Source organism: Canis aureus, chromosome 6 (assembly GCF_053574225.1).
Source record: "Canis aureus isolate CA01 chromosome 6, VMU_Caureus_v.1.0, whole genome shotgun sequence".
Taxonomy (NCBI): Eukaryota; Metazoa; Chordata; class Mammalia; order Carnivora; family Canidae; genus Canis; species Canis aureus.
Window position 1 is genome coordinate 38,987,985 of NC_135616.1, and position 17,971 is coordinate 39,005,955.

At 39.4% G+C, this 17,971-nt stretch overlaps 1 protein-coding gene across 5 annotated transcripts in view; it reads right to left on the reverse strand.

Annotated features, from left to right (window-relative positions):
- The window catches only part of ASH1L (ASH1 like histone lysine methyltransferase), a 181,797-nt gene that overhangs the window by 105,857 nt on the left and 57,969 nt on the right, over window positions 1-17,971 (reverse strand). For all 5 annotated transcript variants that reach the window (XM_077901008.1, XM_077901003.1, XM_077901005.1 and 2 more), the window contains one exon: window positions 12,828-17,397. In XM_077901008.1, the coding sequence (XP_077757134.1) occupies window positions 12,828-17,397 (4,570 nt within the window). The remainder of the gene's footprint in view (window positions 1-12,827; window positions 17,398-17,971) is intronic.

A 17,971-nucleotide genomic window follows, 5' to 3' on the forward strand; every position in this document is an offset into this window, starting at 1 on the left:
TTTCATAGTCTGTATATTTCCTCAACAGCATATTCTGGAAGAACTGGTAACTAATTTGTCCATGAAATACACCAAGCCTACTTTAAAGCTGTGCACGTAAAGTTCCTGGATTATTGGAGCTCATAAAGACAATTTCTTTTCAAAAAGTCACACACTTTTTGCCAAAACCCCTAATCAATGCAGTATAATTTAACACATTGCTTACTCAAGAGAAAAGTTCAGAAAGATTGTTTTTTCTGAATAAAATATACTTGGTTCTGATACTCGATTCCTTATCAGAAAAGCCAGCTATTGAGAATACATAATGAATGTCCACCTCTTAGGTTTGTCCAAAAACTAGCAGTACCATGAAATGTTCACTTTTAACATGAAAAGAAATTACAAATAGAAAGCCTTACACATAACTAGCAAGGTACAAGAAAGGTGCAAGAAATCAAATACTTGAAGATTTTTAAGTTCTGCCTCTAAAGGAGAGCTAACTCCTTAATGAAGATGTGACTAAGTGAATGAAGAACAATCTTGAGAAGAAATGAACAGAACTATGTTTCTAGTATTTCCCTTTCTCTGAGAGAAATAACAAAACTTGAGCTCTGTTTTATTTATGTAGTATCTTAAAGCACATCATTGTAAACCCTCTTTTAGCATTGCCCAGGTGAGATATAGGACCACATATTGCCATTCAAGAGTAACAAGTTAGATTTTTGGGAAATTGTTATCGTGACAGTACATCCTACTTCTCAAACACAGTTACTACTGTGAGACCTAATCAAAAAGCAAGACTGTTTATTGTTGAAATTTAAAAATGAACACAAAGGGAGTTTAAAAACCAAGAGTACAATAAATCCCCCGGATTGTGGTGTAGGTAAGATTTCCACTAAAGAGCTAAATACCACAATAAAGGGGCACCTGGGTGGCTCAGGTCATGACCCTGGGGTCCTGTCTCCCTGCTCAGTGAGGAGTCTGCTTCTCATTCTTCCTCTTCCTCTCCCCACCACTCATGCTCGTGCGCTCTCTCTCTAATAAGTAAGATCTTAAACACACACACACACACACACAACCCCACAATAAAAATAACTAAGAGGCAAAAGCCCAGGCATTGGTCCAGACATAACTTTGTAAGTATTAATATTGAAAAATTCATACACTGCACAGATAAATATTTCCTACTCAAACACACAGCCAAGACAGAAGATAACAGTGGCCAAGAAGCTTGAGACATCAGTGAACACTCTATCACTATTCTCCTAATGAATGGGCAATCTTAGATTAACTACTAGGAAAAGGTGGGGTTGGAGAGTACTTTTTATAAAGTCTTCTCTCTCAGTCATAAACTAGCACTTATTGAGTATACTTTATATGCTTGGTCTTATGCTAAGCATTATGAGATGGGGGAGAGATATAAAAACAGCATACATCTGCCCTCAAGGAGCTGATCTAAGGTCTTGAATGTCATCATGTACTACATTTCAGATGGCATTTGTGCCATCCATTCTTGAGCTCCGTCTTCAGTTTCTAGGCTATTTGGTAACGTTTCCCAAATTTCTTGGTCATCTTCAAGAAAGTCTTGATGAAGGCTTCAACTGTACCTTTGATCATCAGGATATCCTGAGAATCACCCTGCCTGGCCTCACCCACCTCAGGGTAAAAGAGGGTACAGGCACTTTCTTCAAAGCTCCTTCTTTTGGTGGCATCTGGAGCTGCAGAGGAGGCAGTGGGAGGTGGAATGGGGGTCAGATCCCCGGAGATCGTTATTGGCAGCATTGTACAGCAATTCCTGAGAAACTGAAACAATTGAGAGAGACATGGCTTAGCTCACTTAGCTTCTGAGCCACTTTTCATTTCCTGAAAATAATGGAGGCCAGCAGCCTATTCTTAGGATTTAATAGAAGATTGGAATAAAACTTCATTCAGGATGGTTTTCATTTTTCATTTTAAAAGTCTTTTTGAATTCCCTTTTCACAAAAAGCAGAGATGTTCTTAACAATATTCCGTATTTAAGGGGAATAAGGAGGTATCCCTGAGATACGGATCTCTTGGGTTTGGTAATCATCAGATCTAGATCCTTATTTCATTTAAAAATGTTGCTTATAGGACACTGAGATGAGAATACCTGAAAAAAGTTACCTAATGATGTAGAGCAACCAAGATTAAGACTGGAAAATGATGATCAAAACTTATATGCATGAGGTAGCAACATGGCCAGGGTCAAACTGGCCTAACAGCAGAAATCTTAGGAAATCTACAAATATTATCTCCAACACTTCCAAAAACATACTGTGCAGCTGGGTGGCTGGGGAAGAGCAAAGTAACACCCAGAGAGAACAAGCAAGTCCATCTCAAAAGAGACCAATATATCCATGTTTTAAAACCTAAAACAGAATGAGTTCAGTACAGAGCTGTGTGTGGTAGAGTGTTAAGTACATCACCATGGGGTAAGGTGTCCTGAGTGTGAATCCTGACTCTGCTATGAATCAGATTATGAGATCTAGGTGAGTAAACATACTCAAATGTTGGTTTGATAAAGCACTCTAACTCACATGGCTAATGTGAACTCCAAAGTGAGGTAATGTGAAAAAATGAAAGGTTTTTAGAAATGTTACACTAATTATAAATTGGCCTCTTAGGTTTATCATACATTTTTAGATCCTAATTACTTAAAAACATCACTGACATGTGTAGGCAACTATTTGATATTAAAATAACAATTAAAGAAGTGCAGGGACTTATGTCCATTTAGGAAATGGAATTAATGTAGACTATCAAGCATTATTCTTAAACATGAAGAAGTGCTGGTAAAAGCAGCATGTCCGAAAGGGAAGGAGGAGGAAGACAGGTACCTCCAAGGCTCGTAGGTACCCCCAAGGTTGGAAAAACCACCTCTGAAGTGAATCTTGATTCCACTGACTCTTCAGCACAGCTTCTCCAGGGCTAGGGTTATGCTCTGGATTATATCAATAAAACCGTTGTGCCCACAGGAGGCACCAGAATTTGTTCAGCTCTGTTCAGAACGAGTGCCGCTGTCTGCTTCCCCTGCTTGCTCCTCACATCTTCGACAGCATGGCGGACTCCTCAGGGTGGTGACTGCTCTATGGCGGTCTCCGTCATGTGACACGGGTTTGTTCACGTCTCATCAGTGGTCACATCAGTCTGCCTGGGGGGACAAATGAAGCCTCTCCACTCCTTGTAGGACAAAAGGTTTGTATGGATTCCAGTTCAAGAACACACATGGAGAATACATATAATTTTACTTATCAAGAGAGTTCCCATCATTTCTCATTTCAATAAGTATAAAGCCAAATAATTAAGTACTTCAGAAGGAAACAGGATATAAATGAAATTTCTCAATTCACAAAACTATTGGGTAGAAACACTAGTGAGTGTCTCATTAATCAGATATCTGGCAGCTTCAGAACTAGGTTTACAAATGCCACACACATTAATGAAGCAGAAATTATAGATAAATAACAAAATAAGTACCCAAATAAAACTACACTTCAGCATAAATATAAGGTGATTACTACACATACATTCGTTTCCTTCAGTTGGAAAATCAGAGGCCTTCATGTAAAACAGAAGGCAGACTATCAGTAAGGAGGGAAACTGAAGAGAGAATATAAATTGGGAAAATAATGAGGGAATAAGAATTGAACACACTCAGACATGTGAGGGAACCTTGGAAGTTGTTTTAACTACACGGTCTCTGGATTTTACTTGGCCACTAGTCAATGAGCTTTTAAACATAAACATAAAGACAGATTTTGGGGAACTATCTTTGTAAAATTTGACAAAAAGGGGAAAAGATAGCACTTATAGAGCAAAACCAGAAGATGAAATCATGGATAAGAATGACAGAAAGTTGAGAAAACAAAAAAGAATATAACTGGATTTTAAAGGATAAGAATCTAGAAATCCTTCTGTTATGCACAAAAACAGGTGGTAACCAAGAAGCTGTTCTGAAGTTCATTTGTCACAAAAGATCTTGCTTGATGTCTACACAGGAGGAACTGAAACCAATCTAAGATAAAAAAGAAATACAACATTTACAGATGCCTAGGTGTGTGGACAGAGTCAAATGGACTGAGGTATCAGCATTCCCACTGATAATTGTTGGGTGGGTGGGTGGGTGGGGGAGCCATCACAAAGAAAAAACTGGAATAATAATCCAACCTAAGTACTTCTTTGAAGCCCCAAGTATCCTAGGTTAAAAATGAGGAATTTCCAAATATAAATTAACAAAAGGACACAGTGAATAAAACCAACAGCTGCTTGGATAAAACACGTATTTCTTTAGTGTAAATCCACTATGAGAACTTTCATAACTTATAGTTATGAACGCTGGTCATGCCCTGTAGGGTGCTCAGCACTAAAGACCCAAGAAACTAGGGAATAGTTTGGGTGAGCAGATTGTTTGATGTTTATTTCTTTCCCTTTTTTTTTTTAAGTATTTTTTTAAAGTAATCTCTACACCTAACGTGGGGCTTGAACTCATGACCTCTGGGATCAAGGGTCACATGCTCCTTGAGCCAGCCAGGTGCCCGTTTGATGTGTCTAGTGCTAGAAATACCTTTGGGTAAGCTACGGTAAAACAGATTAACTGTACCAGATAAGGAAGGATACCATGCTGTAGCCAGCTTATAGATGATATACATTTATTTTAAAATCACATATTTAAAACCAATTTCTCACATTTAAATCATTCCTTCCCACCAAAACTAATAATTGTAAAATTTTAATTTTAAGAAAGAAGCTTACGTTATCATTTACAAATCAGGCCTATTTGCAGTTTTTCTTGTACAGTAAATGAATAAAAACAGGTTATAATAGAAATGAATACCATTAAAAAAAAAAAGAATACCATAGTAAAAGAATATAAACATAAAATACCAAACTATCTGGAAGCTTCCGATGAGGTTTTTCTGTTTCCAGATTCATATTCTGAATCCTTTGCTGTGGTTCACAGCTCAGGAGCCCTGAAAGCTCCTCTTGAATGAGCTGAGTGCCGAGATAAAAGTTGGGTCCATGATAAAAACAGCTGTTTCCAATTGTGGGAAATATATTTACTGAGAGCAATACGTTTCATCTGAGTCACCAATTAAATGCACTACAAGAGAGAATGATTCAGAGCTTATGCTGGTGATTTTTAAGCTAAAAAGTCTGTTTTTTTCCCCTCTAATTAGGCTATTTCTCATAATGTACAAATCAGATCATTCACTGAAATGGAATTCCTCTGGAAATCCCCAGAACTGCATAAACCACCACAATCAGTTTTCTGACTTCATCTCCACATGTTCACACTTCACTTTGGGTGTACCTTTCTTTATACTTCATGCTAGTGAAATGGTCATAAATCAGAAAAATCTGATTAATGTGTACAATCAGTTAAAGAGAAAACAAAACAGTCTATTTTGTTCAACTATTATGCTTTAACAGTGAGCCTACTCTTTTTCCAAACAAAATGAAAACTTAAAAAAAAAAAAGAAAACTTAGCTCTAATTTATTCTTGGGGGATAAAATAATTATCAAAACATATTATGTATGTATGTATATATGTATTTACACATTCTATAATTTGTAAGCTAAAATTTGGAAATACTCCATGCTACTGCTCTCATTTCTGAAATCAGGTTGCAGATTCTGACATGTACAGCCAGCCATGAGTTGAAAATGCTGAAGAATAGGGATAGAATATGTGTTCTCCAGGTCAAAAACACTTGTTTTCATTAGGCCTATCTTATGTCTAACACAAATACATTTTTTTTTTTTTTTTTTTTTTTTACTAACACGAATACTTAACCAGAATTAGTTATGAGGACTGGATGAAGCCAAAACGCCTGGCTTACCTGTGAAATCACTATAATTTCATGTGCATCAGGCAGGTCTTAGACTGTTAGTCTGTAACAGTTACTACAGAAAAGCACCTAAGTTAAAATAAGCTAACCACCACATAAGTTATCATTTATAAAATGACTAGATCTGTTACTCTTTTTAAAGCTTTATGCAACTTAATTTGTTTAGTCCAAATCTGCTCAAGTAATTGTCAGTTTGCCCATCTACGAAACAAGAGAAAGTTAGCTACCTTGCTCTAGACTACCTAGAAAGGACTATTCTTCCTGCCTGTGCCCCTGATCTAATTTCATTTATTTTCTTCATATTCACATCAACACAATCAGATATGCCTGTTTTGCAACAACAAACACATTAAACTACTTAATACAAACATTTTTATTATTTTTCTTTAGTTACCAGTTTGAGATAGGATTTACTCAAGAATTAGTCCTTTTTTAAAAAAGATTTTATTTATCTATTTGAGATTCAGAGAGAAAAAAAGAGAGCGTGCACACACACAAGTGGGAGGGGCAGAGGGAGAGGGAGAAGCAGACTCTCTCCTGAGCAGAGAGCCAGAGGTGTAGGGCTTGACCACAGGACCCTGAGACCATGACCTGAGACAAAGGCAGATGATTAACTGAACCACCCAGGCACCCCAGTCTCTGCTTTAAGAAAAAAACTAAACTGGTTGTTTTGGAATCATTTTAAATTTAGGAAAGATGGTAAAGACAGTACAAAGTGAGACTTCTCATACATCCTTTACCCAATTTCCCCTAATGTTAACCTCTTATATAACTATGGTACATTTGCCAAAACTATGAAATTAACATCAATAAAATTTTTCCACTTACAACCTTTTCCTCTTCTAGAGTTCAAGCTAGGATATCACATTGTATTTAGTTGTCATGTCTCCTTAATCTCCTCTAAGACAGTTTCTCAGACTTCCCTTGTTTTCTCAGGTCCTGGATTACTTTTGAGGAGTACTGGTCACATATTTTGTACAATGGCGCCCACCCCCTACCCCTTTTTTGGCTTAAGTATTACTAGACTGGGGTTGTGTTTCTGTAAAGAATACCTGTGCTGTGAATTTTTGGAAAGAATACCAGAGAACAAAGGAACCCTCCAATTAACTCATATTAGAGGGTATCATCATAATTTATCTATCATTGGTCATGTTGAACTTGTTCCGATTAAGTGCTGTCCGCTAGGTCTCTCCACTATAAAGTTACTATTTTATCCTTTCTGTATTGTTATGTGGCATTAGCTCACTAAGTTCAGTCCATATTAAAGAGGAGGGTTAATGAATTAAGCTCTACCTCTTCAAAGAGGATAGTCAACATACAATAACTTGGAATTCTTATTAAGGAGGGTTTGTCCCTTTCCTCCACTGATTTAATCAATTATTTGTATTTCCCCCCCCCAAGTAAGCTTTATGCCCAACTGGGGAATGCACTCACAACCCTGAGATCAAGAGTCGCATGCTCTTCCAACTGAGCCAACCAGGCATCCCATACAATCATTTATTTATATCAACATGGACTAGTGGGTATTCACCATATTTTTTACATTATAATCCAATTTTGTCATTATTAACTTTGTTGCCTTACCTATTCCTGCTTTGGCCACTAGAAGCTATTTCAGGATAATGTTCAGAAGGTAATTGGCAATTTTGTAATATATGGTATATATAAGTAGTTTTTTGGATATTTTAGCCAATTAATGTATAACAAATCTATCTCCAAAGTATGTCCAGAAGAAATATCAGCTGAAGACCAAGGTCAATTTAAAATAAAAAAGTTTGGGCAGCCCTGGTGGCGCAGCGGTTTAGCGCCGCCTGCAGCCCAGGGAGTGATCCTGGAGACCCTGGATCGAGTCCCACGTCGGGCTCTCTGCATGGAGCCTGCTTCTCCCTCTGCCTGTGTCTCTGCCTCTCATTCTCTGTGTCTCTATAAATTAATAAATAAAATCTTTTTTAAAAATAAATAAAATAAAAAAGTTTAGGGCGACTGGGTGGCTCAGTTAACCGTTTGCCTTTGGCTTAGGTCGTGATCCCAGGGAATGGGGATTGAGCCTCATATTCAGCATCCTGCTCAGCGGGGAGCCTTTTCCCCCAGTCCCTCCTCCTTTTGCGCTCTCTCAAAAGAAAAAAAAAATCAAGATATACTTATCAAAAAAGTGATTGTGAAGAAGATGAAGAGGTTCCAAGATACAGGCTAATTAACAGAAGAATTAAGACTGGTTATAATAAAGAATTTATCTGTTCTTTGTCTTGGATTCTTGGCAAAAGCTTCAAAAACCCTTGGAATTTCCTGAGTGATTGAAGTGTCTGTGCTATGCCAAAGAGGTGACTTAAGGTCCCCACCCCCCCATAGCCTCCGTGATGGGGCTGCTTACTGGAAAGATCAATCACAGGATTAGAGTGCTGAAATTTTGGGCTAGCCCAATCTACAGTGAGCTAGAGACTGGGTTCAATCACACAGTCAGTGATTTAATCTGTCGTGCCTACGTAGCCCAATCAAAACTCTAACCCCACAGTTCTGGTGTTGCATCTTGATTGGTGAACACAGTGATGTGCTGGGAGGGTGACATACCCAGATCCCACAAAAAGATGGCAAGGAAGTGGTGTGTTCCCTTCTCCACCCTAGACATTGCCCTATGAATTTCAATTCCTGATCTGCATCCTCTATAATAAAACTGTAATCCTAAATACAGTGGTTTCTGTAAATTGAGTCGTTCTACCAAAATATCAAAACTGAGGGGTTGTGGGAAGCCTCAAATTTGTGGCAGGCTAGACAGACAAGACTTGCTCAGGCACAGTAAGGGAGGTCAGTCTCTTTTGAAGGACTTTGCTCTTAATTCTCAGGGTCTTTCCTAACTCCCGGTAGCTAGTATCAGAACTGAACTGTAGGACACCCAGTTAGTGACAGGAAGTTAGTGTCAGAACTGATGTCAGAGATCTTAATGTTTTGTTATTTCTTTAAAGGGGAAGGAGACAAATTTCTTACTCTTAAAGTAGATATTTTCCTGTATCAGACCTGTATGTCATGTCCTGCGGACCCTGAAACCAGGCTCACATTTACTCTTTCAGTTTACCTCCTGTAAGTGATCTCTTGAGTGAGTCTAATGTCTATGTAGATAATACACTCAGCTACCTCATCTGCCTTCTCACTCACCTCCACCTCAATCCCTCCTCACCTTTTCTAAGCTCCTCATAACTCTTAGAGGCCTCAAGGAACTAAAATGTTCCTTGGAGACAGGTACTCTACTTGAACACCTGAACCAGGCTGGGTACAGCATCCTACTGGAAACTGTGAGGACTGAGGGGAATTTAAGAATACACATCCCAACGGGAGGAGGAGGAAGTGGGGGACTGCCACTACTGAGACACAGCCACTGATGTCATCCAGGAAATGTGGATAAACTATTGCCACATGTTCTGATTTTTCCTTTAAAGAAAAGCAGACTTCTGTGAAAGTCTGCCTTTTTGTGAAAACTCTAGATTTTCAAACTTTAGCAATTAATTTTTTAAAAACAGAAGAGATCACAAGGGGTCCCAGATAAGGGTTGATGGCTGTTAACCACTACTTTAAATACTGCCACCCCTCAGGGTTGTCCTAGGCCCTCTTTAGGGGAGGCACCATCCATCACACGATGACAGACACACCAACAGTTCAAAATGTATAATCTTTTTTATAGTACAATGAAACAGCTCAAACACAACTGATAAGAAGAATTCCAGGACAATATGGAAATTGTACAAGTCCACACATGATTTTTCAAAGCACATTAATGTTCTGAAGCACCAAGTTAACAGTGGAAGAGAAGATACTAACACAAACTAAATGGAGCGAACCATGGAGCAATGTACTTCTCTTCACAGTGCCCGTTAATCTCATAGTCCTCTTCTTAGCTCCAGCGAGTACTTATCCTGTGGTTTCCCCCAATATTCATGGCAAAAAACCCAAACAAGGACAATAAGCCAGACCAGCTCTATGTGGCATCATTTTATTTATCTGCCAATGAAATACATTTTGTGCTTCCAATTGAGCACTTCAACCCTTTTTTATACTCCTATCAAGTTACTTTCATATTTTCCTAAAAAGTTAAATCCTATGTTTTGTATTTCTTTATTTATTAAACAATTTAACTTGTCTTTTTAACTGCTATTGGCATTTTCTAGAACTATTTTTTTTCTTGGTGCTCTGGTTACAAAGTTGCATACATCTGGAGAATCTGCTCCCAGCTTTATCTTTTCTAGAAGCCCTTTTAGTTTCAGTGAACAATACTGAAAAGAGTTTCTCAAAACCTCATAGTGAAATGCCCCCATCTCCAGCCAAAACATCTTTATTGAGCTCCAGAACTAGATCTGCCACTGCTTGCTCAACATATCCACTTGAATGTTCTGAAGGCATCCTAAAGGTTACGAAGATTAAAAGAACAAACTGTGCTTCCGAAAAAGTGCGCCTTCCTGCAGTTGGCACCAGACTCTCCAGCGCTCCTACAGAAGTCTGCCAGCATGCTTGCTGAAGGGCCATCCAGACAGACCACTGTGCCGCAAACAAACTGGTCTCCCTGTAGTTGATTTTTCTCCTCTCAGTTAAGTGTTCACACATGAGCCAGAATGATCTTTTAGAAAAGCAAATCCAAAATCAATTCTCCTATGTCCCTTGCCTAAGCCTAGGATAAAACCTAAACTCTGTAAACATGGTCTGGCGCCATCCTTTGTGTCCCTGTCCTATGACAGTGACCCTGCCACCAAGTTTTTTTTAACACCCAAGCCCTTAGTCCAGGATCTTCAAATGTGCTCTTTACTTAAACCTCAGCTGAGAAGCCAGTGAGTTCTCATCTTTTCAGTTTCAACTTTCTGTCCCTGGGCTACAACTAATAACTTTATCTAAATAGGTGTCCCCCACCCCTAATGAGCCACACCTTGACCCTGTTACAGGGACCTGGCAGCATTTTTCCTCAATTATACCTTTATGTGCTTGCAATGCTGTCTTCCTTCACTAAAGCTGAAAGCTAATGAGGCCTGCCATCATGTCTTTACTATATGCCAGTGACTGGAACAGCACCACATGTTTTAAAACGTAATAAAGGAAGGAGTGAAGAAATGAATACAGGAATGAGTAGAATCCTATTTCCCCAGCTAACTTAGCTCCTCATCCTTCAGGTAACAACCAGTTTAACAGTTACTTTCACAGGGACAGCTTGGTGAGTTAGGCCCCCATTCCATGCTCTCACAGAACCACGTTCTTTTTTTTTTTTTTTTTTTAATATATTTTATCAATTAATAGTGACATTTAATACATACATCTTAAAAGACTTTTTTACTTATTTATTCATGGGAGATGCAGAGACACAGGGAGAGGGAGAAGCAGGCTCCCTATGGGGAACCCAACACTGAACTCGGAACTTGATCCTAGGACCCCTAGGATCTATCTCCACCTGAGCCACCCAGGGGACCCTAATGCATGAATTTTTTTATTACCCCACTCTTCCATTTTAAGTTCCATGAAAACAATGAACCTGTGTGCCTTATTCCCTAACATTATATCACAAAGGCCCACAAAGTGGCAGACAACCTGGCAGACAGATATTCAGTAACAGTTGTTAATGAAATATTTAGCAGATATTTGTTGAATGAACCTAAAGATAAATTTAGGAATATTTTTTCTCTTATTATATTGCTAAAAACTAAAGAATGCTCAGTTTCTCAACCCAAATGGCTTTTATTTTTTTAAAGTTTATGAATAATGAACATCAGGAGCAAAAACTCTTATCTCTGAGGGGTTTATCATTTTCTCTTATGCATAAGTATTTAATCTTTTGGGGAACAATACTGCCAATTAACATCTGTGTACTTACTATGTGCAAATCCCTTCAGTAAACACTATAATCTCATTACTTCTCATGATTACCCTATTATTACCATTTTATAGAAATGGATATGGTGGCTTAGAGAATTTACTTGGAGAATCTGATGGAACGTATGCATTTTCTCCTGAAAACACACACACAAGCAAACATACACATAATTTTACTTGTAACAAGAGAGGTTGTATGAACTCCCTCGGGTTAATTTACAAACCTCCAAGGTTGAGCTCTCTGACAGAACTTCTGATTAGAAATGCTTTTTGCATGATTGGGCAACTGCTTCCTGTTCCTTATTTTCTCTCTTTGTTTCAATTCTTTCTTTTATATATAAAATTTTATAATTTTTTATATAAAAATTTATAATTTTTATTTATGATAGTCACACACAGAGAGAGAGAGAGAGAGAGAGGCAGAGACACAGGCAGAGGGAGAAGCAGGCTCCATGCACCGGGAGCCCGACGTGAGATTGAATCCCGGGTCTCCAGGATCGCGCCCTGGGACAAAGGCAGGCGCCAAACCGCTGCGCCACCCAGGGATCCCTCTTTGTTTCAATTCTTAAGAGGCTTGTAGATGTTACAAATGTATTCTCTAGTTTTGTTTCCTGTCATTTTATATGCAATTGAAGCAGCTTTTATGGGGAGATATGTGCAGAGATAACTGCACAATGAAGTCCCTCTGAATATTGTTATCTTTTATGAAGCTGATGCGTAGATTTTTATTATGAGACATACAGGGTTAACATTGCTTCCTAGAACTTAAAATCACTTATAATTATTAGGTGAGCATATATTAAAAATTCTGCACAGCTACTAACATATATCTATGAGCCGTTTATCACTGAAGAAGCCATTTAATGGCCTTTTTGCACAAGAAAGAATCATCTTCCCTGGTTTCCAAAATTTTATAATCAATCTCTTCTCAAAATTCAAAATTAATGCAAAGACACGCCTTATCTTACTTCTCACATCTGTTGAAAGTGAGAACTCTGAAGACATTTCATATTTACTTATAAAACCAAAACAAAAACCAGGTCTATTAAAGGTCCACATACACGTATCAGGAAACCTGTGGGTAAAATAATCTCCTTTTCCAACACAAATAACAAGGCAAGAAAATAACCCTCTTACCTGTCATGGTCTGTACTGCCCTTTCGCTGGAAGGCAGTGGCTCCTTTCTGTGAGGCCGAATTAGTGAAGTGTCCTGTGCAGAAAACAGTCCAGGGCTATCAGTTAATTTCTTCCGGCCACTGGAGTTAGGGTTTGAAACTCTGCAGCTGCCTTGCACTATTGCACTTGTGAAAAGGTTTGTATGTTCATCACTGCTGGCCGGATCAGAGTTGGGAGTGAATCCTCCAAGGGATAAACTTGGAGAACTTTCGGAACAGTCAATCTGTAAAGGTGTTTGCAATCCCAAAGCCAATGGACTAGATTCTGAAGGCTCTCGGTGGACCCACTGTTCTTCTCTATTTATTAAGCTTTTCGAAGGAGAGAGATGAGGGCAGGACATATGACATCGGTGCTTTTCCTTATGTTTATATCGCTCTCCAACAGTTTCCTTTCCAAATCGATAGCGCTTCAAAGACTCCAAAACAGATCTGGAAGAGCCAGCATCCATGGAAACCTGGGGTTGCTCAGAAGAACGGTGTTCTCTGTGCTTGTGACGATGCCTATGTTTGTGCTCAACCATCCAACCATAGGCCATCTCAGGAGGAACACTAGGGTAGGTACTCATGGAAAGGAGGGGAGTCCTGCTGGTTGTTAGAAAGGCCTCCTGGCGAAGTAGCTTATGCTTTTTCTTATGGTATTTGGTTGGATTGAGAAGTAAATGGCCAGCATGCATATAGGAAGGAGGAGGAAGTGGGGGGGTGAAAGAAGGTGAAGGAGGAGGAGGATAGAGAGTGGGAGGGTACCTTCCATAGTAACCTAATCCTAGGGGAGTGGCTGTAAGGGGTGAGGGAGAGTAAGGCATGCCATAGGAGGGATAGAATCCAGTACTAGAAAGAGGAAAACTAAGGCTGTGCATGAAGGGCATCTCAGCCATTGCCTCCCTCATCTTAGGAGGTCTCCCTCTCTTCTTTTTTAAGTCAGGTTTTCGAATGTAGTGCAAGGGGTCTAAGGGGAAAGAAGGATGTGTATAGAAACTATTAAAGTTGATTCGAAAAATAGTTGGCAGCAGGTCTCGGGGGATAAAATGATGGCTTCGATGGGTGATTCGAATTTCACTCAGCCGACTTATCAATTCCTCCAGATCTGCAATAAAGTCTGGATCCTGTCTGCTACGGAGCTGGGGGTATTTCTTTTTCCGTTTTCGTTTCTGCCTTTTCATCTTGTCATAGCTGAGGTAATCGTGATTCCGGCGCTTACATTTATGTTTATGTTTTTCTTTAAGACTGCTCAGGACTGTAGAGGTTTCAGGGGGAATCAGAGAAACATGTTCAAAAGAGTGCCTCCTCTTTTTCTGTCCACAAAATTTCTCTGCTCTGTCCGATGTGCTGTTATTATCTGTTCCAATTCCACTATCACTGGGAATGGTCTCATCACTATGAGACTCACTAATGGGAGAAGGAGTAGCTTCTTTCAGAGAGGTGAGTTCACTCAAGTGTGAAGGAGAATTTGGCAACAAAGTAGGAGGAGAAAGTCGCCTCCTCCCCTTTGAGGCCTTTTTCATCGCAAGAGTCTGAATCATACTGCCCTGTCTGGAGTGTAAATGCAAATATGGCACTGAGCTGGGTTCAACAAAGCCTGCATCACTACTTACAGGGCTCTGACCGCCACTAGTCCCAGAAGACTGAGAGCAAACAGGCGATGGGAGAATCTCTGAGCTACTAGCAGATGAAGGCAGTAAAGGGGGAAGTATCTGTCCCAATGCTGAGCCGGCAGCCTGTTGAGCAGTTTGCTCAAGGACAGCAAGGCTGGTAGGGCTACCAGAAAGAATGCCATTTAAGACAGTTTTTGGTTTTCGACCCCTTCTCTTTCCTATGTAAATGGTTCCTTTCTTGCTGACATTTATCTGTTGGCCCAATTTAGAGCCAAACGTGGCAGCAAGACTTGACACTGTATTATGGAGTTTGGATTGCACTTTCCCTTTATTACTTGATTCTACAGAGCTTGAAAGAATCTGATTCAACAGTTTCTTCCTTTTTAAAGTCTTCATTTTATTTATTTTGCGGATAATTGTTTTCATTAATTGTCCATTGTTTCTCTTTGTAATTTTTTTATCTGGTTCCATCTCAAGGTCACTCATGCTGCAGACAGCCGGCCTATGACTGTCGTCCAGATCATCTGGGTCCTGAAGCTGATCCTCACTCTCAAAGAAATCACTGCTGCTTCGATGGTTATCACTTTCAGACTCCAGCTTGCTTGGACTCTCCGTGGCAACAAATGGAGCCACTGATAGTACAGGTGGCTTCATCTTGACCGGTGACCTCAACTGCCTCTTAGGTCTGCCTCGCTTTTTTGGAAAAGGAGATACAGAAAGACTTTGTTTGAAGGAAGGAATTTCAATTTCTGGCTGTAAAATTGGGGGTTCTTGTTCTTCCTTAGACTGCAAAGAAAAAACTTTAGAGGCAGGGATTTTTAAAGTCCTTTTAGGTGGACCTTCCAGTTGAGGCATCTCTTTAGCTTTAGGTCTTCCTCTTTTGGGCTTATAAATATCAGACAAAAGGTCACTAGAGACACACATACTGGAGGATAATTTGTGAGTAGCAAAAGCCTTGTGAGATGGTTTTTCACTATCAGTTAAGAGAGCAAGAGATGGAGTTGTGGACTTGCTCAACTTTGGCAATCGGCGTTTAAGGAAGTCATGATCTACAAATGAAGATGGTCCAATGTTTTTCATGAACTTGGCTGGCTCAGAATTACTATTTGATAGTGAGCTACATGAAACACTTTTAAAAAGCTCTGATCTTTCTAAATCTAGCCCTTTTGGAGACCGGCATGTGCTTCTTGCCACCACTTTAGTCCAGCGAGCTTTTCTTCCTTTCCTTTTTTTTAATGGTTTGGACTGCAAACTAGAGCTTAGGCTTTCAGCAACCTGGCAGTGTTTGTCAGAAGCAGATACTGCACCAAGTTTTAGAAACGGCTTGTTACTAAATAAACTAGTGAAGTTAACAACTGAAGGGGTAATTGTGTGAATACTGGATTCAGAAGTCAAACTTGGCTTTTTTCCCAGGGAAGAGCTTATTCTTGGAATATCTATATGTGCAGTTTTTGAATCAGTTAGCTCTTTATCAATCCCTTTACATTCAATATTCATGCTGTGACCCACAGACCTATGACCAATGTTCAAGTGGGTACTTTCAGAAGTAAACTGGTTCTTCCCAACGGATTCAGAAATGTCTTCCATTAATTCTGTGGTAGGACTTAAAAGTAACGGATTAGGAGCCAACTGTGAAGAAGTTTCAGGGGGACTTCTGGTTAAAGGATTAACAGATACAGTAGGTGATGGGGAAGGGAGATTGCTTTCTCCTACTGCACTAAATGGGGATTTTGCCATAGATGCATCAGAAGCAGCTCCCATTTGAAAGTCCGGAGAAGTGCAATACACGGGAGGTTGCTTTTCATGCTTTGAGGTTTCATAAGGCCCCCTGTCATTGGATGAGAAACTGTCTTGCTGAATGCATGTTCCCTCGTTAAACATTTCTTTCTCCAAATTAATGATTTCTTTTCGAACTGAGAACTTTTCCAATATGCTTTCTTTACTCTGCCGTATAACATTCTTCTCAAAAGTTTTGCTGGTGGTACTATCTTTCAGGGATTCAGAAAGTTCCTGATTTTCATGACTACTGATGTTTGTACTACAAGAAGCCTTAAGTGGTTCCTGAGTGGGGAGCAGTGCTTCGGCTTTAAGGTTTATGGCATCTTTATTGACCAATCCTGCCATAGAACAACTCACTAGTTTCTTTCCCATGTCTTTAGTAACTAATCCCATTGTTGAATTGGCTACAATCTTCTTTGCACAGTCCTTGGCCACTAGACCGACAGTAGAACTCAACTTCTTGCCCAAGTCTTTATTAACCAGTCCGACCACAGTGCCGAGTCCTAACTTCTTTCCAGATTCCTTATTCACTAAACCTGGAACAATACCAATTCCTAGCTTCTTTCCTGAATCCTTGCTCAGCAGTCCTACTGTAGTGACAGTCCCTGGCTTTCTGCCTAAGTCTTTATTAATGAATACCGCTGTAGTGCCAGCTCCTAGTTTTTTCACAGAGTCCTTATTGACCAATCCTACTGTTGCATTAAACACTGGCTTTTTCCCAGGATCTTTAGTTACCAATCCAACTGCTGTGCTGATAGCTGGTTTTTTAATTAAATCTTTATGTATTATTCCAGCTACAGAGCCAACACCTGCTTTCCTGATCAAATCCTTACTAACCAATCCTGCACTGGTGCCACTTCCTAACTTCTTCGGTTTAGTCTTGGAAGACTTAGAGGGAGGACAGGTTGCAATAAGCTGTGCCAACTTTTCTGTTACACTTGTTCCTCCATTAAGTAATGCTCTATCCTTTAAATCAGGATCCCGGCTACCAACAAGAGTAGATGATGCTGCATTCATGTAATCTGTCATCTCTGAGTGTCCTGGAGAAAGCTTCTTAGACAAAGGACTGTTTTCTCCCTGTGAATGAAGATGGATGCTCTCTTCAGATTGGCATTCAACGGCTGCAACATCACCTGTTTTCTTGTACAACTTTGAAGGGTCCTAAAATTTGAATAAGAAAAAGGTTTCAGAGAGAGAATAAACCTATCATTTCAGTCATTTCAGTTTAGCTTACAACTGAACAAATCAACTGATCACTATCAGATAAAAGGCAATAGTGTTTTCTGAAAAAACCTAATGAACGTTATAGTGACATGAGATTTGAGTTTCTCTACTGCTATCAGAGGCTAGCAAAATGTTATCTTTGTTGACTTTCAACCAACCATATAAACCTATATGTTACTTGGTATTTAGAAATATCCCCATTATTTTTGACATTTTTTAAAAAGGCAAATTAACAGTCTACTCTCACTTTACTTTAAATTGAATAAATATACATTGGCATAGAAATATACTGTTTTTGAAAAGAGAAATATTATTAGTTACAATAATATCCCATGGTCCTCTTTTATTTTATTTTATTTTATTTTTTTAAATTTTTATTTATTTATGATAGTCACAGAGAGAGAGAGAGAGAGAGAGAGAGAGAGAGGCAGAGACACAGGCAGAGGGAGAAGCCGGCTCCATGCACCGGGAGCCCGACGTGGGATTCGATCCCGGGTCTCCAGGATCGCGC